This window comes from Protomyctophum bolini, assembly GCF_963924005.1.
Source record: "Protomyctophum bolini genome assembly, chromosome: 14".
Classification (NCBI taxonomy): Eukaryota; Metazoa; Chordata; class Actinopteri; order Myctophiformes; family Myctophidae; genus Protomyctophum; species Protomyctophum bolini.
Genome location: NC_137875.1, coordinates 4,440,713 through 4,468,236, shown reverse-complemented (window position 1 = coordinate 4,468,236; position 27,524 = coordinate 4,440,713). Strand labels below are relative to the sequence as shown.

Below are 27,524 nucleotides of genomic sequence, written 5' to 3'. Positions count from 1 at the left end.
TGGTGAGCAAATTTGCTTTATTAATAAAGGTCTTTATCTATACACACGCAAACTCTGTGTCATACAGTTGAATGCTGCAAGATAGACGAATGAATGAACGAAGTTGAATGAAAGAATTTGAATTAAAGATAGACGTTGAATTCAACAAGATATAAGCTGAATGAATGAAAGATAGAAGTTGAATGCTTGCAAGATATATCGCCATTAATTCACCACCGTGGATAACTTTGGTTAATTGGATTCTTTTTTTCTTTTCTTTTTTTTTTTAACATGAAAGAATTTTTGCCTTTTTTTTTTCTTTTAAAACCAATTAGTTACCACACAAGCCATTGGTCGGCAGAGATGGAAGATGGGGGAGGATTCTAGGACTCAGCGGCGGACGGTAGTCCAACCGTCGTCGTCCACCTCCTCCTCTTCTTTCTTGACGGCGGGGGCGGGACGCTCTTTCTCTTTCTCGTCGCGCCAAGAGCCCTTCTCGCCGTCGGCCTCGGGTTCGGGGTCCTTCTCCCTGGGAGGAGGAGGAGCCGGTCTCTCCTCTCGGCGAGGCTCCTCGCGCTTCTCCTCACCAGCACGACGCCAAGTTGACCCTCCTGTTTGGAGACAGAGAACAGGTTTGGATGTCAAGAAGAGATTCAGATTCACACACCACCAGCTGGTGGTAAACAATAAACTCCTACTGAAACGAACCTTTTTCCAGGGTAAGGTTCTGTATCTTTGTCCTGATGGCATGAGGTTGAAGAAGCGATACAGGGGATGATGATCAGCGTCACGTGATATTGAGAGTGCTAGCCGTGTGATGGCATTATTGTTCATATCAGAAAGTGTTGGTGTGGGAAGTCCGATAATCTTGGAAGCAATACGGGTAATACTGAAAAGTTTGTTTCTGTTAGGCATCGTTCTTGCATTTTGTTTTTATTTGATTGCGATTGCGTTCACACTGCACTGGAGCAAGGAACCACAGCAGGGAACCTTATCAATGTGTTCTAGGCATGTAACGATATATCGCATATTGATCGATATTAATCCCCACAAAATAGAGATATATATATATATATACACACACAGCTCCATCTCACTGAATTAGAATATTTTGTTAAAAGTTCATTTTCTTCTGTAATATAATTTAAAAAAGTGAAACTTTCATATATTCTCAATTAATTGTGCATAAAGTATTTAAGACCTTTTTTGTGGGCAGGTGCAAAATCTAACTGGAAAGGTGAAATTAGCATCTCCATGAAGCTGGTCAACACACTGAAGCACAGTGTACTCTAAAAAGATGGCTGTGTTGAAACCATTGTTAAAGTTTTCACTGTCAGACCAACACCATGCAGATAACATGGCCTAAATCAGTGTGTGTGTGTGTGTGTGTGTGTGTGGGGGGGGCCGATATGAAATGTGAGCTTTAATCATATGCCATTATATTCAAGTGCTTCTGGAGAGAAATGAGACAGACTGGAGTCACTTTCAGTAGTAGAAGCCTGCAGAGGGGAGCTGTGTGTCTGTGTCTGTGCCCAGGTGATGGTCGTTGATGCTCATTAATACATCAAGGAAGGCAATTATGTTTCTGCACTGTCATCTATCCTAGCTCTGGTCCATAGCTCTAATGCTTTATATGATTCTGCCATAGAAGCATTAGAGCTATGGACCAGAGCTACATCTATCCTAAGATGTCATCAAAGAAAGCCTTTCTTTTGTTTTTACTCGAGCTAGGTTCTAAACAAGAAAAGCATGTTTACAGTTGTTGCACAGGAATTTGGTAGGAAAAAACTCTACACTGCTCCACTGGTTTATTGATTCAACGTGGGATCTTCTTCAGGAATCTTGAAGAATAAGAAGATCCCAGTGATGGAAACGTTGAATCAATAAACCAGTTTTTTTCTACCAGTGTTGCGGACTCCATTTCTGTCTCAACCACTCCTAAAGAAACATACGTTTTTCAGAAAACTGTGTGATTTAGAAGACATTTGTAGAATCTTGCCTAAACAACTTAAGTTTGTTTAGAATGGTTTGGTTGGAAATACCACCAAAATGTCCAAACCCTAAATAATAACATCCAGGCCAGTATCTTCAGTATCTACTGAAGAGTAGACATACAAGTACGTTACTCGTTTTGTGACGTCCTTATTGCAGTATCAGTATAATGTATGATTCAGCTCAGCCTCCAGTGTACAGATTTGACATGAATAGTATCTCAGTTCAACAGCATTGACAACATTTACAAGGTTATTAGTGACATCTAGTGGCTCTGAGGAGTACTCCACCTCGATCACCAATCTGGAAGGGAGCTTTTCAAGACTGAGAGACACTTCTGACAAGGCAGGCAGTGTGGCCTATTTAAGCTTTACATACAGTAGTAACTGCCACAAAATTGTGATCTTTTTTTCCAAAGATGTGATTTTAGCTCAATGCTGAAGTTGGACCGTTGGAGCCAACCGCCACACATGTCTTTACTTTGTGCTGGCTGGATCAGACAGCTCTTTCTATTAGAAGCTACAGAAGACATGACACGACTGGAAAGAGTCTCATTTTAATGATGTTTGGGAGACAAGAAACACTTTCCTGGGTTTTTTTTATGTGGGTAATGTGTTTCTAGATATTTTAGTATTTCGAAAGTGTCCATGGACTCCATGATGTCATGGACACTGGGCTCACTTACTTCCTGGACTACATGTTGTCTCAGTAAGACAGCCCTCCCCCTATCCACAAGGAGGAGCAGTGGACCAAAGCATTTTGGGGATTGTAGTCCATGACATCATGGAGCCCATGGATAAAAACACAAATTACCGACATATAAAAACCCCCAGGAAAGTGTTTCTTGACTCCCAAACATCATTAAAATGAACCACAGGGGTCCAAAAAAAAACCCTAGTTTCGGTTTTGGTGGTGGGTGAGAAAGCCTTCATCCAATCAGGATAGAGGGTAGCCTTCCTCCAATCAGGATCGAGCGGGGGCGGACCTTGGTGTGCGTGCTGTTGGCATGTTGCGTCCCCCCCCCCCCCACTGTAGAGCGTGTGCACATATTGTTACCGGGGCGGACCGGGTTTTTTATCCAAATCACTGAATTCTCCTTTAAAGTCTGCAACCGACATCATGCTACATTAAACCACGTTTAACCGCCGAGCACTTGGTACGATACAAGTGCACTTCTGCAGAGAAGCAGGCTTTAACCCATTCTGAACGGGAACACATTTTGGTGTTGGCATCATGTCGTGCTTTAGCTATTGAAAAATAGCAGATCTACCGCCACGAGCTTGTAGGTCTGCTATTTTTGAAAAATCGCCACGAGCTTGAAAAATCGCCACGAGCTTGTAGGTCTGCTATTTTTGAAAAATCGAACGACTGACATTTTTAGAATCTGATCTCAGGTCAGAATGGGTTCATCAGACCAGTGTGTGCCTAGTGGAAACCTCGTATGTGAATCTGATCTCAGGTCAGAATGGGTTCATCAGACCAGTGTGTGCCCAGTGGAAACCTCGTATGTGAATCTGATCTCAGGTCAGAATGGGTTCATCAGACCAGTGTGTGCCCAGTGGAAACCTCGTATGTGAATCTGATCCCAGGTCAGAATGGGTTAATAAAGCTTACCTTCTTCTGGCTCTTTGGGCGGCGGGGCTCTAGTGATCTCGCGCTCGGCCTTCACGGCCTCGCGGGGGCGTTCGGCGGCGGGGCGTTCGGCGGCGGCGGGGCGCTCGGCAGCGCGGGGGCGCTCGGCGGGCTCCCGTTCACGGTCGTCGGCGCGGGGTCGAGGGGGCGCGGCGCGCTCGCGGGGCGCCTCGCGGTCGCCGTCGTCACGCTTCAGGTCTCTCCAGCCGCCGCCGGCGGCGGGGGCGTCCTCCGTACCGGCGCCACCTCTCCTCCACACGCTGGGCTTCTCCGCGGGGGGCTCCTCTCTGGGAACAGAGAACACAACGTTAACACATTTAGACCATCATCCTGGTCCCTAAACTGCCTCCCCCTGGCCAGCCGGGGCGCCTGATGGAGGGGAAAGGAACTGGTTGGAATAACGTGTTCCTTCCACGCGCTACGTCCAACCAGGGAAACTCCCCCCTGTCAGGTGTAAAGGAGCAACTTGGACACTCAGGCATGAAGGGAGCATGAGTTCAAGTCCGTTGCTCTCCCCTTGTCCCCCATATATGGGGACTAGGTTGGTGGAGGGTGTGTAGAGCCCAGGATCACATTAGATGATTGACACAGGGGTGAAAAATGGGCTACAAAATCGAGGGATAAAATATATATTTTAGAACACATTTAGATCACACTGGGCTTCTCCGCGGGGGGCTCCTCTCTGGAAACAGACACAACACAACAACACAATCAGCGCCAGGATTTCTTTCAAAATAACAGCTCGGGGTGCCGCGCAGATATGGCCACTTTTACTCTGTAAAAGCGGCCATATCGCTTGAAGCGTCCGTACTTCAAAAGGAGACGGGAGTTAGTGGCAGAATATATGGAAGCAGAAGCTACAAATGACGCTGACCAGATACACCAAATTAAAAACTAAAAATATATAGATACTCTAAATTAAAAACCTCCACATATCACAGTGAAAAGTAAAGTAAATATCCCCCAAGGCAAACAATACTATACAATATATTATTTTTGTTTTTAGTTTTGTTTTCTCTCTTTTTATTGTAATGTCATTTATTTTACTTGTAAAAAAAAAAAAGAAAAGAAAAGGAAATGTTCAGTAATATGAAATGAAATTGCCTGTACATGATTCTATAATGGCAATAAACAAGTTAAAAAAATTGCCATATCGACCATGTGACATGAAAAGGTTTGGGGGAACCCTGGTTTTTTGCACAAAAGCTGGACATAGGAAGGAACTTGGAAGGGGCTAATTAACACCCCTCAAAAACACAATAAAATAAAAATAAATAATAACAACCTTGGCGGCGGGCGGCGCTCTCTGGGTCTCTCGTCATCGTTGTCGTCATCTTCGTCAGCCCCGCCTCCACGGGGAGGACCCCAGCTCTCCTCGCGGGCCTTCTCCCTTTCACGCCAACCGCCGCCGCCACCACCGCCTGCAGGAGCAACGCACACACATTAACACGTTAGAACGCCCACCACCACCAATGTGTCTTAGTTCACAGGATTCGAAAATAACGTAGCACCCAAATATTTCAACGGTTAGTGATACTCACAGGCACTACACCAGAGGGAGCCCTATACTGATTTTAAACCCTGCCTTTTTCACAACAATAATGGGAAAAACATCATTCCTGTACTCGGCAGCAGTTCAGTGGAATGGCTTCATGCCTTCCAGCCTCAAGGTGACCAGTTCCTTTGAAATTTTTAAATCCACATTAAAAAGATGGTTGGCCTAATTTTTATTTTAGCATACTAACTTTTATAGTGTAGAATAGATAAATGGCAAATGAAAAAAAAGGGGAAAAAAAGAAAAAAAATCCAGTTTTATTGGTCAGTTTTTATGAATTTTGTCCTGTTTTATGTTTGTTTTTTACCTCCTGTTTTTGTCTGTATTGTACTGTTATTGTCTGTTGCTCCCCTTCCCCTTTCCCCAAGAGGACCACAATGGAAACAAGCCTAACGGCTTTCTTGTGACTCTATCCTTTTGAAAATATATTTTTCAATAAAGTAATCAATCAAACCACCTGCAGGAGCAACGCACACACATTCACAACACGTTCAACCCCCTTTTTCACATCAAGGTCCATTGTTTGGAAAAAGAGGAACTAACCACGGAGACAGCAAAACGTGACGATGATAAAAAGGTGCTCACGCGGAACAAACACGGGATCAAGACATGGATAAAAAGAGAGAAGGATCCGTAGATCATAAAGTTAAAAAATGAGGAAAGCCTGTATTGATTTAAAAAGGCAACTGTTTCGACCAACAAGGTCTTCATCATCAGGGCCCCGATGAAGACCTTGTTGGTCGAAACCAAATGGACCCATACTTGCGTCAAAGACCTATAAAAGGTCCATTTGTTTACCAACTAGCTGGGGACCACCTGGAAACCCCTCAAAGGACCACTGGTGGTCCCCGGACCACCACAGAGAAGAATAACCCTAAAACAAATGTATCTAACCTGTGGTGTTACAGATGCTACTAATTAAAGCTCTGTTCCATTTAGTGGTCCTCAAACTTTTAAATTTCAAGGACCCCCACATAACTCTTTCAATTTACAATTTACAATTTAGGCATTTAGCAGACGCTCTTAATCCAGAGCGACTTACATTAAGCAAGAACAAAAAGCATGGGGAATACATCACATAAAAACATTTATCATGAAACATGCGTAAGCTAAGAAAGTAACAGTGGAATATCTATAATGAAACTATACATATAAGCTATACATCTATACTACTATGATATACATTATGTACTATGACGTGCTATGACTACATACAATGCACTTATGCTGTTTACATAACATGCTATAAGTCTGTCTCAAATGCTATCTAAGTCTACAGAATTGCTATCTAAGGGGGTGGGGTAAGTGCTATGGGCCATGATGGAGTCTGAACAGGTGGGTTTTCCCAAAATGGCGTGTGAGGAGCACAGAGCCAATCGGTGGTCTATGTACATACCACCAGCAGCAGCAGCAGCAGCAGGAGCAGCAGCAGGTTTAGCGATTGGCTTCCAGGGCTTGGCGTCATCTGCGCCCCGACGAGGGCCATCGTCGGCCCTCTTCATCACGCGGTCGTCGTCACCTCCGGTACCTTCAGGAAGGAGATATGGTGTTAGTACCAACATACAATAAGGTCAGACTAAAGAGGTCCTTCCTTTGTCCACCAGTCGACCTTGAGGCTTAATCAGGAGTTGTAGTAGCCACAGGATAATCTAAGCGGTGGATATTGCTCATGTCTTTTATGTATGTAAATTGTCTTGTTCTTTCAGTGTTATGTCAAATGTGTGTGTATATGTGTTCTGCATACTTGGCTGCTGTGTCGCAAGACAGATTTCAGTGTGAACTAGCCTGAGCTAACGTGTTAGGTTTCTGGTCTAGAGGGGGCGGGTCACGGCTGAGATTTGTGCGCACGCCCTGATTGGATCTCATCGATCTGTCCGTCACCCCGGCCCCTCCTCTCCCCCCCCTAGTGCAGCGCTACGTCACATCATTTGGAGCGACGCCCACCCGGAAGGGTTGACTCCCACTTTTAGACCAGAGCGGCCAATGCGTCCCTCCAGGCTTTACATTTTTTGCACCAACAAAAATGAAAGCCTGGTACCGAGGCTAGTGTGAACTGACAATAAAGTACTGTATCATATCATACCTCTCCTGGGACCCCAGGAGATAATAAAGTACTGTATCGTATCATACCTCTCCTGGGACCCCAGGAGTCGTCGTCCGCTCCGCCCCTACGAGGCCCGTCGTCGGCCCTCTTCATCACGCGGTCGTCGTCCCCTCCGGTGCCTCTCCTGGGACCCCAGGAGTCGTCGTCGGCCCCGCCCCGCCTGGCGGGGGGTCCCCTGGCGTCCGCGTCTCGGCGGGGCGCCCTGTCCTCGTCGAAGCGGCGCCGGGGCGGGCCGTCGTCTCCGCCGCCGAAGCCGGCGCTGCGTTTGGGACGCTCGTCGGCGTCGCCGGCTCCTCCGCGCCACGTGGGCTTGTCGTCGTCCAGGTCCCGCCGTGGGGGCGGGGCTCGGTCCTCGCCGCCTCCCCGGCGCCTGAAGGGAGGGTCTCTGTCGTCTTTGTCGTCCTCGCGGCCTTCCTGTCTCCGAGGCTCCCTGGGGGAGACGGAGAGACGGCGGACAGGGTTTGTTATTAAGAGGCCTTTATTCAGACACATCCGATGCTTCTGGCTTACGGAATGTACCTCACTGAATGGAGGGTGCGTCAAGGGACACTTTCCTGCGAGTCTGTGTGTGTAATATGTGGTTTTTTTTTTTTTTTTTTTTTAACATATGTTTATTCATTTTCTTTATATTACACAAGTATTTTCAACAATTGACATATATTCCCCCCCCCACATCCCTCTGGCAGCACAAATACAAACAAAATCTTAAAACGAAATGAATTGACAATAATAAATACAAAACAAAAATAAATAAATAATGACAAAACAAAAAATAAAACGAAAAACGAAAATAAAACACATTACATACAGTTAAACAGATTCACAATGTTCATCACAGTTCCCTACCCGGCTACCCCCACCCCCCAGCTGACTACTCGGATAACCACTATACATCCAAAGCCTCTTCAATATCACCTCGCCTAATGAAGTTCAAGAAATTCTCCCATATCTTATATAATACCTCAGGTTTCTTCCTAATTACATAAGTTAGTTTCTCATGTGCCAAACTGGTTGTAATATGTGGTTTTAGATATTTTAGACTCTGATGTCTTGGACACGCTGATATGGTTCCTTCTTCGCATTTGAGTAAATGGTGCGCTGTGACTGGCCAGTCGCTGTGATTGACAGCCTACACCTAAACCTAACCCTTACCTTAACCTCAGTAAAACTATACCTAAACCTAACCCTAACCTCAGTAAAACTATACCTAAACCTAACCGTAACCTCAGTAAAACTATACCTACACCTAACCTCAGTAAAGCATACCTAAACCTAACCTCAGTAAAACTAACGCAGTGGCTGGGGGCGTTTCCAAGAACCCGAATGCGAAGAAGATACCATATTAGCAATGGACACTGGGCTCACTTCCTTCCTGGACTACAATTCCCATAATGATTTGGTGCACTGCTCCTCCTAGTGGATAGGGGGGAGGGCTGTCTTACTGAGACAACATGTAGTCCAGGAAGTAAGTGATCCCAGTGTCCAAGACATCAGAGACACTGGGCTCACTGCTACAATCTAAAATATCTAAAACCACATATTAAGACCCCCAGGAAAGTGTTCTAAATCTTCTAAACGTCATTAACATAATATAAGGGTGAAGTGTGCCTTTAAGGAGAATTCTAGGAGTTCCATACCTGTCACCTCCCACAGGACGACGCCATTCTGAATCGTCATCAGTCTTCTTCCTCCACCCTCCTCCACCACCTCCTCCTCCTCCTCCTCCTCCTCCTCCACCCTCCTCCTTCTCAGACCTGTCGGACCACTCCTGAACGGGGGAAAGACATAACGCAACAGTCTTAGAGACATTGTACTGTATGAGACCCATTGGGTACTCAGGAAGGGGAAAGCTATTACTAGGGACAATAGAATACACACCCGTTACACAGCCAATACCATCTTTTACCATCAGGGGGCATCAGTGATGTGATGCCTCCTGGAACTATGACTGGTGGCATCATTTCTTTACTGTCTATGTACCGTGTGATCTGTTTGTTTCCATTATGTTTTATGTATATCCTGATGACTGCTGTGCACAAAACTAATTTCCGAAAGGACGAATAAAGTATCTATCTATCTATTGAGGTCCTCATGTGGCAAATTATGTCAAAGTTATTTTGATGCCCGAAAGGGTCCTGAAAGGGGTACAGGCTTTAGTTCCGACATACTATTGGTCCGACGGTACCGTCACTAGACCGACAGCCTACCTCAAACCCTAACCTGACCCAAAACGCCAAGCACGGGAGCAGCGCATGTTCCACCCTCGTTTACGTATGTCGGTCCGTTGGGGTGTCTAATTGCATGTGCTAAAAAGGCTGTCTATTTTCATGCAATTTTAAGGATTTATTTTAATAACCTGCTAAATTAATGCATTAAATTTACTTCGTTATTGCCATTATTAATTATTATTAATATTATTTTATTAAATATAAGGGGCTAATGTCAAGTTTTGTTATGTTTCTAAATATGAATGTCTAATCTTTGACCGTGACCCCTCCATATCACATTTACAGTTAATTAACGGCAGAAATCCTGCAATGAAATCCTAGCGTTTCTATTCTGGCCATAATTCTACAAAAGTAGGCAGGAATTATGATGAAAACAGGGGACATCAAAAGAGCTGATCTACAAGCTCAAATATTAGTGAATATTATGATATTTGTACATTTAAAAACAATAATCTAGCATTCTAGCTGATCTTGAGGCCTACAAAAAAAGGTAACAGTGCAGCAATAAATCTCTCTCTGTTTCTGGCACAACAGCGCCACTTTTGTCCCTACTGGTACTCATAGTCACATAGGTGAACACGGAAATTGCTGTTCCTTGGAGTGGTTGCACCACTCAAAAAAAATTGTTCTCTTTTTCTTATCAACTAGTCAACTAGTATCAACAAGGTCAACTAGTGGATTCACTAGTTGACTAGCTGAATAGTGGACTAGTTGAATAGTGGACTAGTTGAATAGTAACTAACGCACCGGTTTGGCTGACTTCTCCTCCGGGGCCTTCCTCTCCTGTTCGCGGCGGCTCTCTCTCTCCTCGATCTCCTGCTGCCGGGCGCGCTGCTTCCTCTCCTGTTCCTCCAGCTTGGCCAGGCGCTCCTGGTACACGGCCTCCTCGGCCTCGCGCTGCTCCTGCTCCACACGCTCCTTATCCTCTCGCTCTGCAACGGAACAACAAGTTAATTCAACCCCATTATGTTACGCTGCTCCTGTTCCACACGCTCCTTATCCTCGCGCTCTGCAACGGAACAAATGTAAATTTGAGCTCTGCTCATAGGACATTATTTGATCCATTTAGATTCTTGGCAAAAAATGTATCTTAATTTTGTGGAAGACAGATGAAATACCCTCATGTGGATGGCCCAAATAATGTCACTACTACCACTGTAGAGACTCAAGTATGAAACACAAAATAAGGCAGATGTGTTTGTAGAGGTATAGACCCCCTTTTTGGATCACATCGAAGAGCGCATTTGATTCCGTGTAGGACGGAACCCACCTTAACGTGCACACATGAATTATACAACCCATGTACCACTTGGAAATTATTATTTTCTCTATTCATTTTTTTTGTCTTTGTTTCTTCATTGTTGTTTTTATGTAAGTAACTGTGTATGTAAGTCTGCTGTGTTGTCCTTGTGTCTATGTAAAGAAAACCCTCAAAATAAATAATGAGGGGAAAAAAGCAATGGAACAACAATGGCCACTTCTTTAGTTCATTCAACCCCATTATGTTAACCCATTTAGGTCCGACGTAAAAATAAAAATAAAATCTTCTAAATCGGTTTTCTGAAATCCCCCCGTTTCTATATCAGTGACAGTGGTGCTCAATATTTCATGTCAAGGACCCAAAAGATGATGTTTTTGTTATGTTTGTTATGTTAATTGGCCGCCAACCCCCCCTCATCTGAAAATATATTGTCCCAGGGTCCCCCCCCCCCAGAAGCAAAGATTTGAGTTAAAAACGTTTGCTCTGAAAGAATATATATTCAAAGATTTGCGCCACATTTTCAAGATTTTTCAAAACAAAATAGCAGATCTATAAGCTCGTGGCACGGCACTCGGTGTCACGTTACGAGTTTGTAGATCTGCTATTTTTCAACAGCTAAAGTATTGTAGTAAAAACACCCTTCCCGTCCAGAATGGGGCTAACCTTTCTTGAGCGACTCCTCGTGGATGCGCTGGGCGTCGTCCTCTTTCTGGCGGTAGTAGTTGTTACGGCGGTCCTCTTTGCGTTGCTTCTTCCGTTCCTCCAGACGCTTCTTCCTCTCCTCCACCATGCGCTCCTGGAACGTCGCCAGTTTTTCCTTTGAGACGAAAGAGAAGATCGGAAAGGATGTTAAAGGGGAGTTTCGCACAAGCTGTTTTCTTACCGTATATGAAGACACGTATCCATTAGTCATCAAACAAAAAAACATGCCCAGCGTTCCATAACGAATTAGCAGATTTACTGTCCATGTGGGTCAAACGCTAGAACTCCTATTCAATCGCGCAATAGTTTTTTTTTTATACATCTGTTCTAGCTGGTATGACAGGTTAGTCCATGCATTGTTGTCGACACTGCACTCTTCCTGTTCTACGTGTGCTGACGTTAGACCCCTCCTACGCTTTTCTTAAAGGACTGCTGTTATAGAGCGTCGCAGTCCCTCCCCCTTTCAGAACGACGAGTGGCCCAGGAAATGAAATGCAATCCCATAGGAGTTTCAGAAAATATTTATTTAAAGACGGTTACGCCGCGGACAAAGCCAACTCGGATCGTGACAAATCATGACAATGAACACAATATTATGGGCCGATCAAATCATTAGAAAGAAGAAAATGAAGTCAGGAGACACAACACTATTTGTTTTGTTTTTCTTCTTATAAATTATTTGATCGGCCCAAAACATTGTGTTCATTGTCATGATTTGTCACGATCCCAGTTGGCTTTGTCCGCGGCGTAACCGCCTTTAAATTAATACTTAAAGAAAATCCTATGGGAGAAATGCATTGCGATTCATTTCCTGGGCCACTCGTCGTTCTGAAAGGGGGAGGGACTGCGACTCTCTATTACTAGTGGTGGGGGAAAAAATCGATTATCGATTAATCCCGATGCCGTCATGGGCGATAATTCATCGATGCACAAATGTCAAAAATTGATTATATAATGTATTTTTTTTACCAGAGCAAAAGGGCAGAACTAATCTGTGACTGCGCTGCGTCGTCGTACCGGGCCGTTTAGAGTGACGCACACAGCGCTCGCACACGCTTTAGCTTTCAACAACCAAAACAGAACGAGTTACCAACGCGGAGGGGAAGAGAAAAAAGATGACAGAAAGGGAACATTTTGGATTGTATGAGGTTGAGGGGACACGAGAACTCGATAAAACTCACACCATCGACCGCCTGTGAAATGTGGCCGAGATGGGACGATGTAGTGTGGCTCCGAAGTGCTAACATGGCCCGGAATCAGTCGCTCCCCACGACCGAATGTGAACGTAAATCCTTTGCAATAAAAGTGCTGATGGACTTCTAGTCGCCTTTTCTGAGTGCATGGGCAGCTGTCCGTGTGTTCGGGATCGGGGTGGTTGTCTTGACTGCATCTCTGGATGTCAGTGGGCAATATGGTCTTGTATACGTTGTGAGTTGTATCGAGTTCCCGTGTCCCCTCAACATCATAGAATCCAAAATGTTGCCACACATTTGTAAAATACTTTAAACCAAATGCTCCTTAATGTGTGCAAACAAACTGAAAAGTGCAACATATAGTCTCAAGAACTGACCCAAAGCTTCCTTAATGACACTTCAGTAACTGAAAATTAAATCCTTGAACACAAAGAAAAGCACCTTTTTTGTCCCAACAAAGAATAAAGACAATTTGACAGAGTGCTGCTGACCTCAACCGAAATCCTGCCCATGTATTTCTATGACATGACATCTTATGTCATTATTAATATATATTTATTGTATGCTTGTACAAACTCATTCTTTTTTTTAAAGAAAGCTGCTTATTGCTGTTCTGTATTTGGCCACGGACACCCATCTGAAAATATTTTCTTCTATGGACCCCCCCAGAAGCAAATATTTGAGTTAAAAACGTGCACTGTGAAAGAATATTATTATTCATAATCATTAGAAAGCACTTTGTTTATTAGTCACACAGTGACTGAGTGATTAACAGTGAGTGATTAATCATGATTAAATCGAATCGTAATGTAGCCCAATTAATCGGGATTTATTGGGATTAATCGAATCGTGACGCTCGGAATCGATATGTAATCGCATCGCCAGGTACCTGGCGATATCCGCCCCTAGTTATTACCTCATAGAAGCAGCTGTTATTACCTCATAGATGCAGCTCCGGGCTGCCGTTATCTTGGACACAAAGTTCTCCTTGTCCTCCATCATCCTGGACATGCGCTGCTTGTGCTCCAGGGCCTTCTCACGCTCCACCTTCATGTTGCTGATCTGGAGACGGATCAGAACGGCACCGGTGATGATTCAACTGGGTGGATCTTTGTTGGTTGTAAAGTGTCTTGAGACAACTTGTTATGATTTGACACTTTAATAAAATTGAATTGAATTGAATGTTTCTATGTCAGTGGTTCTCAAAAGATTCCATGTCAAGGACCCCAAAAATTATATGTATTTGGCCGCCGACCCCCATCTGAAAATATGTTGTTCCAGGGACCCCCCCAGAAGCAAAGATTTGAGATAAAAACTGAAACTCTGAAAGAATATATAAATATATATATTCAAAGATTTGAGGCACATTTTCACGATTTTTCAAAAATAGCAGACCTACAAGCAGTGCCGCGCTATGAGCTTGAGTTTCTTTTCTTTTTTTTATCCCACGATTTTGTAACCCAGTTTTTCTTTTTCACCCAGTGCCAATTGTCTAATGTAATCCTGGGCGCTACACTTCCTCTGCCAACCTGGGGGGGGCAGCGGACTGACCTCATGCCTCCTTCTATGCATGAGGAGTCCAAGCTGCTTCTTTTCACCTGACAGAGGGGAATTTCCCCAGCCGGACGTAGCGCGTGGAAGGGACACGTTATTCCGACCAGTTCCTTTCCCCTCCATCAGGCGCCCCGGCTGGCCAGGGGGAGGCAGTTTAGAGACCAGGATTACGGCATGTTTTTGTGAGGGTATCTACCCTAGGGGACACGGGGAGAACATGCAAACTCCACACAGAAAGGCCCCATCGCCAACCCCCGCCTCGGGTATGGGCACTGATGACGCGGAGGAGGGAACACGCCGCCAGTGCCCACAGCGTCCCCAGTGGGAATCGAACCCAGGACCTTCTAGCTGTGAGGCGACAGCACTACCAACTGTGCCACCGTGCCCCTGTGATCTTGAGTTTCAATAGCTAAAGTATAACATAATCCTTAAAAACACCAAAAGGGGGTTCTCGCCCCAAAATGGGTAAAAAAACGCCTTACCCTCTCCTCCTCCTGCAGCTCCCACAGCTCCATGTCCTTGATGCGTTGCTCTTCGTAGGCCTTCTTGATGAGGGGGATCTCCTCCAGGCGCTTGGCTCGCTCAAAGTAGTCAATCTGAAAGGAATTAACCGCCACACAACGCAGACGGTCAGTCCCAAAGGCTACATCTAAAGGTATTAACAGCCACACAGAGCAGACGGTCAGTCCCAAAGGCTACATCTAAAGGTATTATCAGCCACACAACGCAGACGGTCAGTCCCAAGGCTACATCTAAACCAGAGGTTCCTAAAACGTCTTCATGTCAAGGACCCCCAAATTGACACTTACTTTTTTCGTCAAAAATCAACTAATCTGAACTGAGAGTAAACATACCTTCTTCTCCTGGTTCTACTGTATATATACATAAACATACCTTCTTCTCCTGGTTCTACTGTATATATTTAAACATACCTTCTTCTCCTGGTTCTTGAGACGCTCTTGGAGCTCCTTCTTCTCCTTCTCCAGCTGCTCCACCTGTTTGGCCATGATGAAGTCTGGGTCCAGCTCCTCCAAGTCCTGCAGCAAAACAACACATTTAGACCCGAGAACCGTTCTACATATTGTCTTCTAAATCCTGACAGCTTTCGGAAAAACCCTATGTTTGTATGTCAGTGGTTCTTGGCCTTGGCTCCCAGCCCTTACCTCAATGTCGATGTCTTTGAAGGCCTTGGCTCCCAGCTCGGTCTTCTTGATCTGCTCCAGGCGCTCGCGCACCGTCTTCTTCTTGATCTGCTCGTGCTCCTGCATGATGCGCTCCTTCTCGCGCTCCTTGGCCTCCAGGCGCAGGCGGTCCTCCTCCGCCTTGCGGACCTTCTGCAGCTCGGCCTCGCGCTGCTCCAGCTCCTCCTTCTCGCGCGCGATGTTCAGGCTCTCCAGTTTCTCCTTGCGCTCCTCGATGGTCTGCCGGCGGGCCAGGATGCGCTGGTGCTCCTTGCGGCCGTTCTTCAGGTAGGCGGCGATGGCCACCTGGTGCTGCTCCTCACGCTCTTGCTGGAAAAAGCACAGGACAAACAAGGTTGGAACGCATGATGAAAAAAGAACATAAAAATCATAAAATCTGACTGAAAATGTTATGTTTTAGGCCGACCGGCTGAAGAAATCATTTCTGAAACCATTTATATTCCATTGCTAGTTTGATCACTTCAAATACTCTATCTTAAAGGAGAATTCCATACTAAAAGGCTTTCTTACCTTTCTTTGTAGTTGTTACGTCCCGGAGGTCCAGGTGTTATTTTGTGCAAAAGCTCCTTATTGGCCGTTTCCCCTACCATAAGCCCTAGATCAATTGAATTGAATGGGAATCGAATGGGGCTATGGGGTGTTGTGCTAATTCGCTTATTTCCATCGCTCAAAATTATCATTTCTTTGTATATATCGTCTCTTCATAATGTAAATAATATCCCAAGCGGCACACTTTACTACTTCTTTCGATGGAAATAAGCGAACTAGCATAACACCCCATAGCCCCATTCAATTCCCATGCAATGCAATTCATTGAGGGCTTATGGTAGGGAAAATAGCCAATAAGGAGTTTTTGCACAAAAAAACACCTGGACCTCTTTGGTGGGGACGTAACAACTACAAAGAAAGATAAGAAAGCATTCTAGCATGGAATTCTCCTTTAAAATAACTAATGACCAAAAAAAAGCCAATCTACAAGCTCACAACATGTCGCAGCTTGCAGATGTGCTATTTTCGGATAGCACAAAAAAAGTATAAAGTATCAAAAAGTATAAAAACACGAACATGAAAAGTAAATACTGTAACTCACCAGGATGGATGCCGGTCTGATGACCACGATGGCCTTGGCCAGAGAAGAGGACATGGCGGTCAGCTGGTTCCTGATCTGCTCCGAGGGCATGTTCTGCAGGAAGGGACCCACCGGGGAGTCCTCCTTAGCAGAGTAGTTCAGGTCCGAACCGAAGCTCAGGGTACGAGAGCTGTGGTCAATTCGAACCTTCAGGGGGGGAAAATAAATACAAGTTTAACTAATGCCTGAAAGCTCCATTATACCTTGAGATCAAAAGGAGTCTACAGACACGCCTCAAGCCTAAAACAGCTACTTTTTGACAGTTTGGTCCCTATAAAAGTCGATTTTAGCAAAACAATCCTACGGATGTACACCTTGGCTTGTAGCACACTATAGTCCGGTGCTTCACAGGAACAAGGACACTTGATGCAAAAGGAGGCGAGGACACTGGAGCAGCACGGACATTTAGAGCCTTTTATTTAGGTGCTAGTCTACAAACGACTAAAAGGTCTTCATCAAAGTCATGAATAATGATGACTCTGATGAAGACCTTTTAGGTCTAAACGTTAGTCGTTATTCTGTATACTTTAGCACCTAAATAAAAGGCTCTAAATGTCCGTGCTGCTCCAGTGACCTCTCCTCCTTTTGCTCCATTATGCCTTGGAGCAATACCTTGCCAGAAATAGCAGATCTACAAGTACTTTGTGTGTGCAGGGCTGGTCTCACCTGCAGATCACAGTGCCGGGCAGCGTCCACGATGGAGCGCTCCAGCTGGAAGGCGTCCACGAACGGAACCAGGGAGGCCAGACGGCTGAACTCGATGCTCGTGTAGATCTGAGCAACCTGAGAACGGAACCACATCACAGAGATCTGTTAAATCCTTTTAACCAGATTTAGAACCCTGAGGACGATTCTACAAAATGTCTTCTAAATCCTGACGGTTTTCTGAAAACCCCCCCCCCCATGTTTCTAATGTCAGTCGTTCTCAAAAGATTTTCATGTCAAGGACGCCCAAAAATATCTGTAATTGGCCGCCGACCCCCATCTGAAAATATGTTATTCCAGGGACGAAATAAAAATTTACCAACGTTTCGTTTGGAAGCGCATTTACTTTTTTGGCATCAGGACTACGAGTTTGTGCGACCTCTCCTTTCCATTTTAAACAATTAAAGTTGAAAATAATGTTTAAAAAGTGGTTAAAAGCTAAGGTGATGGTCTGGGCCGTGGCTCAGCGGTCCAGGCATCTTGGCTGGCAATCCAGTCTGGCAGTGTGCCGCGGGTTCGACTCCCGACGGCCTTTACTGCATGTCTTCCCCCCCATTTCTCTCTCCCCATTTCCTGTCAGCCTACTGTCTGTCCCTCTATAAAAACATATAAAATAAAGCCGAAAGCCACACAAAAAAAACATAATACAAATTTAAAAAAAAGTGACACAGATGTGTTCCAGGTCTTTAAAATGGGATAAATATGTGTAAGAAAGAATTCTAAGTGAAGACAAGTCTTACCTGCTGCAGGAGCCTCAGGATGGTGTTACACTGCAGGTTGGGAACGTACTGCTGGAGGTCAGACTCCTTCTCTGCCTGGTCTCTGACCCAGTCCAACACCTGGGAGGAGGAGGAGGTGATTAGAACATTAAAACGTACTGCTGGAGGTCAGACTGGTCTCTGACCCAGTCCAACACCTGGGAGGAGGAGGAGATGATTAGAACATTAGAACGTACTGCTGGAGGTCAGACTCCTTCTCTGCCTGGTCTCTGACCCAGTCCAACACCTGGGAGGAGGAGGAGATGATTAGAACATTAGAACGTACTGTTGGAGGTCAGACTCTGCCTGGTCTCTGACCCAGTCCAACACCTAGGAGGAGGAGGAGGAGATGATTAGAACATTAGAACGTACTGCTGGAGGTCAGACTCCTTCTCTGCCTGGTCTCTGACCCAGTCCAACACCTGGGAGGAGGAGGAGGAGGAGGAGGAGATGATTAGAACATTAGAACGTACTGCTGGAGGTCAGACTCCTTCTCTGCCTGGTCTCTGACCCAGTCCAACACGTGGGAGGAGGAGGAGGAGATGATTAGAACATTAGAACGTACTGCTGGAGGTCAGACTCCTTCTCTGCCTGGTCTCTGACCCAGTCCAACACCTGGGAGGAGGAGGAGATGATTAGAACATTAGAACGTACTGCTGGAGGTCAGACTCCTTCTCTGCCTGGTCTCTGACCCAGTCCAACACCTGGGAGGAGGAGGAGGAGGAGGAGGAGGAGATGATTAGAACATTAGAACGTACTGCTGGAGGTCAGACTCTGCCTGGTCTCTGACCCAGTCCAACACCTGGGAGGAGGAGGAGATGATTAGAACATTAGAACGTACTGCTGGAGGTCAGACTCCTTCTCTGCCTGGTCTCTGACCCAGTCCAACACCTGGGAGGAGGAGGAGATGATTAGAACATTAGAACGTACTGCTGGAGGTCAGACTACTTCTCTGCCTGGTGTCTGACCCAGTCCAACACCTGGGAGGAGGAGGAGGAACAGGTGATGATTAGAACATTAGAACGTACTGCTGGAGGTCAGACTGGTCTCTGACCCAGTCCAACACCTGGGAGGAGGAGGAGGTGACCATTAGAACACCTTGGCTGCCAACAGAAAGTGTTGATTTTGTCGACTAAAAACGAAGACGAAAAATGTTCGTCGACTACCTTTTTTCCGCTGACGAAAACTAAGTGAAACCTAAGATATGATGACTAAAACTAAGACTAAATATTACTGACAATTGTGTCAACAAATAAAAACTAGACTAAAATGTTAGGCAGGGACTAGTGGACGAGAGATCCACTATATTCTCAGCAAGTGTCAAATCTGCCATTACGACGGAATCAAGGCCCTCCAAAATACATTTTAGTCGATTAAATAAACTGTGGATTTAGTCGATTAAAATCTTATGACATTTAGTCGACTAAAACTAGACTTAAACACTAAAACATTCCAGGTGAAAAATGTGACCTGGAATGTTGAAACTAAATGAAAAAATGAAAACTAAATGAAAAAATGAAAACATGAAAACATGAAAACGAAATGAAAACATGAAAACTAAATAAAAAAATTAAAACATGAAAATGAAATAAAAACATGAAAACTATTGAAGAGACTACGACTAAAACTAAAATCTAAATTTGCTGCCAAAAACAACACTGGCTCTGATTAATACTTAATACACAGAGTGTTCACTTTAACGTCATTTGCTCACCTCAGTCACTCTCCCGCTCAGCTTCAGAGGGTGGAATTCCACCTCCAGCCAGTTGTAGAGCTCCTTCACGTCAGGTACGATGTACTGCAGCAGGTTGAATCTCACCTGGAATGGCAAAAAGGACACGCCACAGAACTCTGTCAACACAGCACACACTGGACAGCACACCATGGAACCAATGTTACGACAGGTACAACTGCCTTCTTCAGGGTATATGAAAAAACACACACACATATATATATATATATATATATATATATATATATACACAAGTTAGGGCTAAACATTCAACCAATCACATAATGATAGTGTTGCGGGCAATCAGGATGTCAGCTGTCTCACATTCCTGGATTATTAGGGAGGAGTTATGCCTCATGAATAACTGACTTTGGAAGGTTAATTCCTTGTCACTAAGACAAAATATATCCAAGATATTGTCTACACATTACAGTTTAGGAATATCAATTAGAGATGGAACCACACAGTAAAGACAGAGCACACACACACCCGACACGACACACACACACACGGCACACACACCCGACACGACACACACGGCACACACACCCGACACGACACACACACCTGCAGGGGGTGGGGCTTGTCGTTGCTTCAGAAGCGTACAGGGAAAAGCTCAAATATGGGGGTTTTTACAGAAATTAATGTGTAACCCATTTATGCCTGACGTCGAAATGTTAACATACCATGTCATTGATGAGACTCTGGCGTGTGGGAGGAGACTGCAGCCCCAGCAGCGTGGCCAGCCGGCGGTGTTTCTCCACGATGATGCCGTCCATGTCTAGGAGACGGGCGATGTCGGTGCGCTCCGGGGTGATGGGGATGGACAGCGTGGCCAGCAGGACACGGGTGGACATTCTGGACAGTGGCAAAATGGGAAGGGGAAGCATTAGTTTGTACAGCACATAGTCTCGCGGTACCAGACTGTTGACTCTCGCGGTACCAGACTGTTGACTCTCGCAATTTCCAAATGCTTCATCATACAGTCTGGAGCAACGGAAGAGCTGTCACGCGTAAGCGATAAAGCGGAAGTGGAGCCTCCTCCCCACTTCCGTTTCGTCTTTACAGTCGCACACATTTCATTCTAATATTTATTCTAAGCATATATAGCTTGTTGCTTAGCAGAAAATAAAAGAAAACAATAAAATGTAAAGATATTTTAAAATATATTTTCGTGGAAATGGCAGCTTCCGTTAATCAGCTCATGGGGGCTATAGTTCCAGACTCTATCACAGTAGGCTGACAGGAGAGACCAGACCAGGCCCTACATGATGAAGGGGCTCACCTCTGCATCTCCTCCTGGGTCAGGTTTTTGCGCATCTCCCTGGAGAGATGGTAGAGTCGGTGGAGGGTGCAGGCGTGGAACAGAGCGTTCCCAGACTTCCAGAACACGGTGGACACCTTGTTGTAGTAGTTTGCCATCAGCTGGGGCTTGGGAGGCTTCTTGGAGAGGGCGAACAAGCCATGGATGTCCTCCACGGCCTTGAAGGCTTCCTGGAACAGACGGATTAAGAAATTATCATCGATTCGGTGATTCTGTGAGATCAATGTGCTTGTGACAGTGCAATATGACAGTGCTTTCTCTGTAGCAGCCGGACACTTATCTTGGAATGGTCTCCCTGATCAGATCAGCTGAGCTCATTGATACTTTTACAAACCTAGCCTGAATTTAGCCTGAATCAGATCTGTGTCACTTCAAGATAGAAATCACATGGTGACCATTTTTTTCAAATGTGACTCCAGTCACATCCAGGTGGTTTCAAATCTGATTTAAATCTGATCTGAGGAGATCTGTCTCTGAATGCAACGACCAGATGAAGTGACCTGAGTCACATATCAAACTATCCAAAACATCATGTTTATGTAACCTGTCCTGCCTCTGAGATGCACCAGACTGGCCTGCCATAGGCTAGAGGCGCGGTTGGAACTCCTTTCTGCATATCCAAACGCCACCCGCAGCGCGACCCAAGCGCTACCAACATCATTACAGAGCACGAGTATTTTATAAGAAAACAACCAAACGAGAGCAAAAGAAAGAAAACAAGCGAGAGGACAGAAAAGAGAGAAAACAATAGTGCAAAACATGTTTGTTTTATAGGAATAATGTCACTTCATTATTATGTCAGCACTACAGCGGACATCTGTACCAAAGTCACTACGGTGAAATCTGTACCAAAGTCCTGACGTCACACTCGCTCATCCCCTGGGCTGGGTCGCAGAAGTTTCATTTATATGAATTGTTGTCCAAAAATAAATAAAACTGTCTCAGTGATATTGTCAGGGAGGCGTCTCTGTATCGTCACAACAGTCAGTCTTATTTGATACAAGGCCTAATGGCACACGGTGAATAGTCTGCAAATGGCCATCCCTAATTGACTCGACCTTAAACCTTGATCTTAAAGTTGACCTTGTATGCATCAATCCATCAAACGTGCTTCAGGCAAAGAACCGGGCAGAGCTAGTGAGCTACTGTACCGAGGATATTGAGAGAAATGGGGCTACACTGGCGGATAAAAGCCGTCAATATGCTGACCACAAAACCACAACATGTTGGTTTTCATTCCCCACTCAGAACTCCTCTCTGCTTGATAACCGTCATCAACAAAACAAGACACTGCGGGATATTACAGTTAACACCCTGATCGCCCCAGGACGACGTTCACCGTCCTTTCTATTAGTTTTATCCAAAAGACGAAGTTTATTGATATGAAAACCGATCGCATCGCTCTAATCTACAGCCTATAGGAGCGCCTGTTGCGCAATACTCGATGTTGCGTAACAGTGAGACGTCATCGAAAATGTCTCCCCCCCCCCCCCCCCCCTGTTTACCTGACGAGAACGAAAATCTTAAAACGTTAATAACTCACAATCTAAATCATCCCGTCAAAATTCTAAGAAAAGATCATTTGTTAAGACTGTCCAGTCGCTAGTCGCGATAGATTTAATACCTTACCTCCCGTTGTCGATCGCCTTTAGAGTGTTTTGGCTACATTTATCTGCTACAGCCACATCCGGGATAACATCCGGTCCGTTGGTAAAGGTGCTCCGTTGCTATAAATCGATTGGGCGCTATCATTTAATGGATTAAATAACCCTGTAAAAGACAGACCAACCTGCCAGAGCTCCATGGCTATGGCGCTGTCCAGCTGCACCAGGCGCGTCTCCAGGTGCATGGACTGGCTCTCGGGGTTGTTCAGGTTGATGGCGGTGCTCTGGTTGTGGTGGCGCTGGATCTGACCCAGGTGCATGCGCAGGTTATCACACAGCTTGCGGAACTCGGCCTTGCGGGTGTACTGGAGGCAGAACTTGAACGCTGCAGAAAACCCAACAAACAGTTATTGTTGCAACTAACTGGCTGCTCTCTACTCAGTCCTGAATAGCAAACATTAATTTAAACCAGGGGTTTTTCACATGTAGTGCCCCGTTTTCATAGTCAGTGCCATATATAATTATGACACCACATCAAAATGAAATATTTCCAACTGATTTTGAGTGTCCATATACAGTAGGATACACAACAAGCTAAGAAATATTTTCTTTCACATCAGGATGTAATGATTATTAAACTCAGAGCAGTAGCCCACCTACAGTATGTCCCAGAATTCCTCCCCAGTCATGAGTTAGAAGTTTGAATGAATGTACAATTATGTGCAGGATGTAAGTTGTACATGTGAGTGTCAGTGGAATAATTTGAACTGACTAAACCTTTTTTGGAATATTTAATTTTAAAAGAAAAATAATTCTCTGTCTCACTCTTATGCCAGTGTGCCAGTGATAACCCTCCCCTGTGCCAAGGTTGCCTACCCCTGATTTAAACAGTAATACAATGAATAATATGGATGCTAGCAGAGAAACGGTATGAATTTGTGTGTCCGCTGCGCACCTTGCTGGGCGATGTCATGGTAGAGGCGCTCCACCTTGGAGTTGTTCCGCAGCAGGTCCAGACACTGGCGGTAGGACTCCCACAGGAACTTCACCCAGGGCGTGAGGAGAAGGCGGTCCGTACGGTCCTGAGTGTCCTCTCCGCTCACAGCACTCAGAAGCACACTTTAAAGGAAATGTTCAAAACGGGAAGCTTAATGTCAACGGCCTTCTTTTTTTCCAGATCATGAGACCGAGCATCTAAGCAGCGTTGACTTTTAGTTTTAGTCATAGTTTATTTAGTTTTAGTCACCTGGAATGTTTTAGTGTTGTCGACTAAATATCATAAGATTTTAGTCAACTAAATTTACAGTTGATTTAATATTTATTTATTTGACAGGGACAAAGCTCATTAATCAACATGCAACCAAGTGTAAAATGACTTGTCTTTTACTTATATAGTCCTTTACTAATATTTTAGTCTAGTTTTTATTTGTTGACGAAATTGTCAATATATTTAGTCTTAGTTTTAATCATTTAGTTTCCATTTAGTTTGTCAGTGAAAAAACTGTCATTGTATTAGTCGACAAATTCAACACCGCATCTAGGATCTCTTCTAAGTTTACCACACCCAGGGTCACTCAACGCCCATCTACATGATCGATTCTAAACCTACATGTAGTTAACAAGAGATGTGGAAATGTTGTCCCGACACATACAATTAACAAAATGTTGAGCATCAAATGGTCAATGCGGACAGACCTCTCTGGGGTCTGGATGTTGTCCAGATCCTCGATGTCCAGGACCATCTGCTGAGACTCTCCTTTGGCGGTCTCCGTCTTCTCCTCGGCCAGCTTCAGGTACGCCCTGACCACATCCTCAAGGGATTTGATGTTCACCTAATAATTAAAGACAAAAGCTTCAAATGTAAACACTGAAAGTCTGAAAAGTAAGCAGCAAAGCGCTCTTATCATCATACACAGTGATGTAAATAGGTTTTCAGTGTAATGAGTCCCAGGATGCAGGGATGGCCTTTTTTATACTACAAGTAACAAAACAAACAAACAATACTACAGTTGTCAGGCATGTTGCACAGATGCTTAACATTGCTCTTATTTGCGGCCGCCCTCGTTGAAAACCATGTATTTCCAACTCCAGCTCGTCTCAATTCAGGGCTTCAGGCTGCATGAACAGCGCTCCGTTTCTGCCCCCCTCAATATCGTAACTCTTCTATTAGATGGCTCTGGTGCCCCTCAAATAGAGCACCGAAGTCTGACGTCACTTTCAGTAGAGGGCGTCAGTCCCCAGGTTCATGGATTTGTTTAGTTGCATTGAAATCCCCATTGAGGCGATTTTAGATCGCCTCATATAACAACTGTGTTTGAAAAATAAACATGTCACCCCGGCCGCTTCACTCATATGGATATGAAGAATCAACTGACTGAGAGAAAACGCTATTGTTACTGCTGCTGAATTAGTTATATTTTCGCTATAGAAGCAGACTGTATCATATATGAGTGACTGACTGTTGCAAACGATACAGAGACACCTCCCTGACAATAACGCCGAGACAGCTTGTTTATTTTTGGACCACAGCGCTTATAGTAGACGATATTAAGATCACCCCATGTTATTCTCCATAGAGAAATTACTTCCGCGAACCAGGGGAATTGTCGGGATGAGCGAGTTACGTCAGGACTTCGGTGCTCTATAGTAAATCCTTTACACACACACCTGCTGGCAGATGTTCTTGTACTGGTAGAGCCCCTCTTTGGCCAGGTGGCTCTTGCGCAGATCCACGCAGAGCTCCAGGTACTTGAGCATGATGGGCTCGTGGATCTTCTGCCATGTTCGATGCTTCTTGCTCTTGATGACATCGTAGAGAACGTCCAAGGCCGGCTGCTTCTTGCCAACCTCCAGGAACTCTGACCAAACAAACAAACATTGGATGGCGTTACTTTGATTGATTGAAATAATGTATTAACAGTTTGCAGAATTACAGTGTACAACAAGTATTTCAAGCACAACTCACAACTCAACACCAGAGGGAGTGCATTAACAAACCATCTGTACAACCCAGATTCGGCACAAACAAGGGACTAAATTATTTTCGCTCCTATGCCACCAAAATGTGGAACGCCCTACCAACAATCATTAAGACATGTGAATCCCTTGACTCCTTCAAAACCGCTCTCAAAGGGCACCTACGGACGGCTGCAATTCGAAATTGACCCCCGTAAAATCTGAATCCCCCCCCACCGCCCCCTTTTTCCCTCACTGTATAAGTTTCTTTTCCCTTTTTGCTTCCTTTATGATGAATTCCTGTTCTGTAACTATATAGAAGTGTCTATTTGTACGTCTCTAAATGTTTTGATGAATTGAACATGGTGGACCCTCTTGTAAACAAGTGTAATGCTTAATTGGGTCGTCCACTCACAGTTAACAGTCTTTGTAATGTATTGAGTTTGTGCTTGAAATGTACTGTAATTCTGCAAACTGTTAATAAATATTTCAATCCATCAAACATAAAACAAAGACTGTCAACTGTGAGTGGACCGACCGAATGAATAAAGCATTACACTTGTTTACAAGAGGGGTCCACCTTGTTCAATTCATCAAAACATTTAGAGACGTACAAATAGACACTTCTATGTAGCCAAAAGAACAGAACAGGAATATACTAACTACCATGTTATTATTGTTAACGTATCCCCTGGTTGAACTTGAACCTGACGCCAGCCCCATGTTCACTACATTGGCCACACACACACACACACACACACACTTGTCAAGTGCATCCATCCATATGTCCAACTAATCTAGGCCCACCACCATCACCACTGCCAGGACATTCACATGACATAATGACATTCATGGCAAATAAACATCTTGTGAAGCATCAACATCTAGCCATCAACACTTTGGACACTTGATAACCGCTTTTACAAACAACCAAAAGACTTGCTAGCATTCTTTTAACTTTAGGAACGCTGGCCCACTAACTAACTAGCTAGCTAACATGAGACCGCCCGGCCTAGTAGCCGCAGCAGTGACTGTGTGCAATATGGCCTCCCCAGTCCCCGCCATTCCAACGGAGCTTTAGCATTTAGCATGTTAGCAGAGGAGGTACGTCAACCGGGGTGTGGGGGGGCTTTAAGTGTGTCTCTATTCCCCGACATCTTCGTGAAATAATGGGCACCCTGTACTCACCGTTTGCTCGTTTGAGAGCATTCTCCGGCCGTTGAAAGTAGGCCGGCATGGTGGTTTTACGGGTGTAAGTGAATGCAGTGAATGCACTCAACCAAGCCGGGCACTGAAGGCAACGAACACACGGTGCCGACTCTCCGAGAAAAGGATGGAGGAGAAAACCTCGTGAGAATGAGAGAGTCGCGGCCCAGTCGGGGTTGCCAGGTTCAGGGTCCTAAGTAACACAGGTTCCTAACACAATAGAAGGGTATACGAATGCATAAAATGAATGGCAGTTCGAGTGGCAAATCGAGAGGGGCAAAGTGAGTGACAAAGTGAATATTAATGTTGTGTTGTAAAGTAATTTAATGCAATCAAATAAGACCTTTCTGTTTGTGACATCACGGTACTGGGGAGGCACTAGGCCAGGGGGACACTGGGGAGACACTGGGGAGGTACTGGGGAGGCACTAGGGAGGCCCTGGGCAGACATTGGAGAGGAACTGGGGAGGCACTAGGGAGGCCCTGGGCAGACATTGGAGAGGTACTGGGGAGGCACTAGGGAGGCCCTGGGCAGACATTGGAGAGGTACTGGGGAGGCACTAGGGAGGCCCTGGGCAGACATTGGAGAGGTACTGGGGAGGCACTATAGGGAGGCCCTGGGCAGACATTGGGGAGGTACTGGGGAGGCACTAGGGAGGCCCTGGGCAGACATTGGGGAGGTACTGGGGAGGCACTGGGGGGACACTGGG

General features: G+C 45.1%; 1 protein-coding gene across 2 annotated transcripts; it reads right to left on the bottom strand.

Annotated features, from left to right (window-relative positions):
• Positions 1 to 26,953, bottom strand: eif3s10 (eukaryotic translation initiation factor 3, subunit 10 (theta)). 2 transcript variants are annotated; one of them, XM_080782448.1, is made up of 23 exons: positions 26,798 to 26,953; positions 25,322 to 25,512; positions 24,350 to 24,486; positions 23,610 to 23,773; positions 22,840 to 23,039; positions 21,012 to 21,220; positions 20,413 to 20,584; positions 19,709 to 19,813; positions 17,977 to 18,075; positions 17,198 to 17,314; positions 16,493 to 16,678; positions 15,364 to 15,711; positions 15,133 to 15,237; positions 14,683 to 14,796; positions 13,586 to 13,708; positions 11,415 to 11,568; positions 10,238 to 10,422; positions 8,900 to 9,030; positions 7,289 to 7,692; positions 6,555 to 6,686; positions 4,889 to 5,024; positions 3,586 to 3,890; positions 1 to 590 (listed from the first exon to the last, which is right to left on the bottom strand). In XM_080782448.1, exons 1-23 carry the CDS (start codon positions 26,844 to 26,846, stop codon positions 370 to 372), a joined length of 3,987 nt encoding a protein of 1,328 aa, XP_080638574.1. In that variant the 5' UTR covers positions 26,847 to 26,953; the 3' UTR covers positions 1 to 369. The 2 variants fall into 2 exon arrangements, with proteins under 2 accessions (XP_080638574.1, XP_080638575.1); XM_080782449.1 differs by having other exon boundaries at positions 6,558 to 6,686.
• Between the last annotated feature and the right edge of the window lie 571 nt (positions 26,954 to 27,524).

Coding starts and splice junctions, on each gene's coding strand:
- eif3s10 (XM_080782448.1), bottom strand. CDS start 26,846: ATGCCGGCCTACTTTCAACGGCCGGAGAATGCTCTCAAACGAGCAAAC. Junction 19,814..20,412: donor AGAGTCTCATCAATGACATG/GTATGTTAACAT, acceptor TTGCCATTCCAG/GTGAGATTCAACCTGCTGCA. Junction 17,315..17,976: donor TCCTGAGGCTCCTGCAGCAG/GTAAGACTTGTC, acceptor TTCCGTTCTCAG/GTTGCTCAGATCTACACGAG.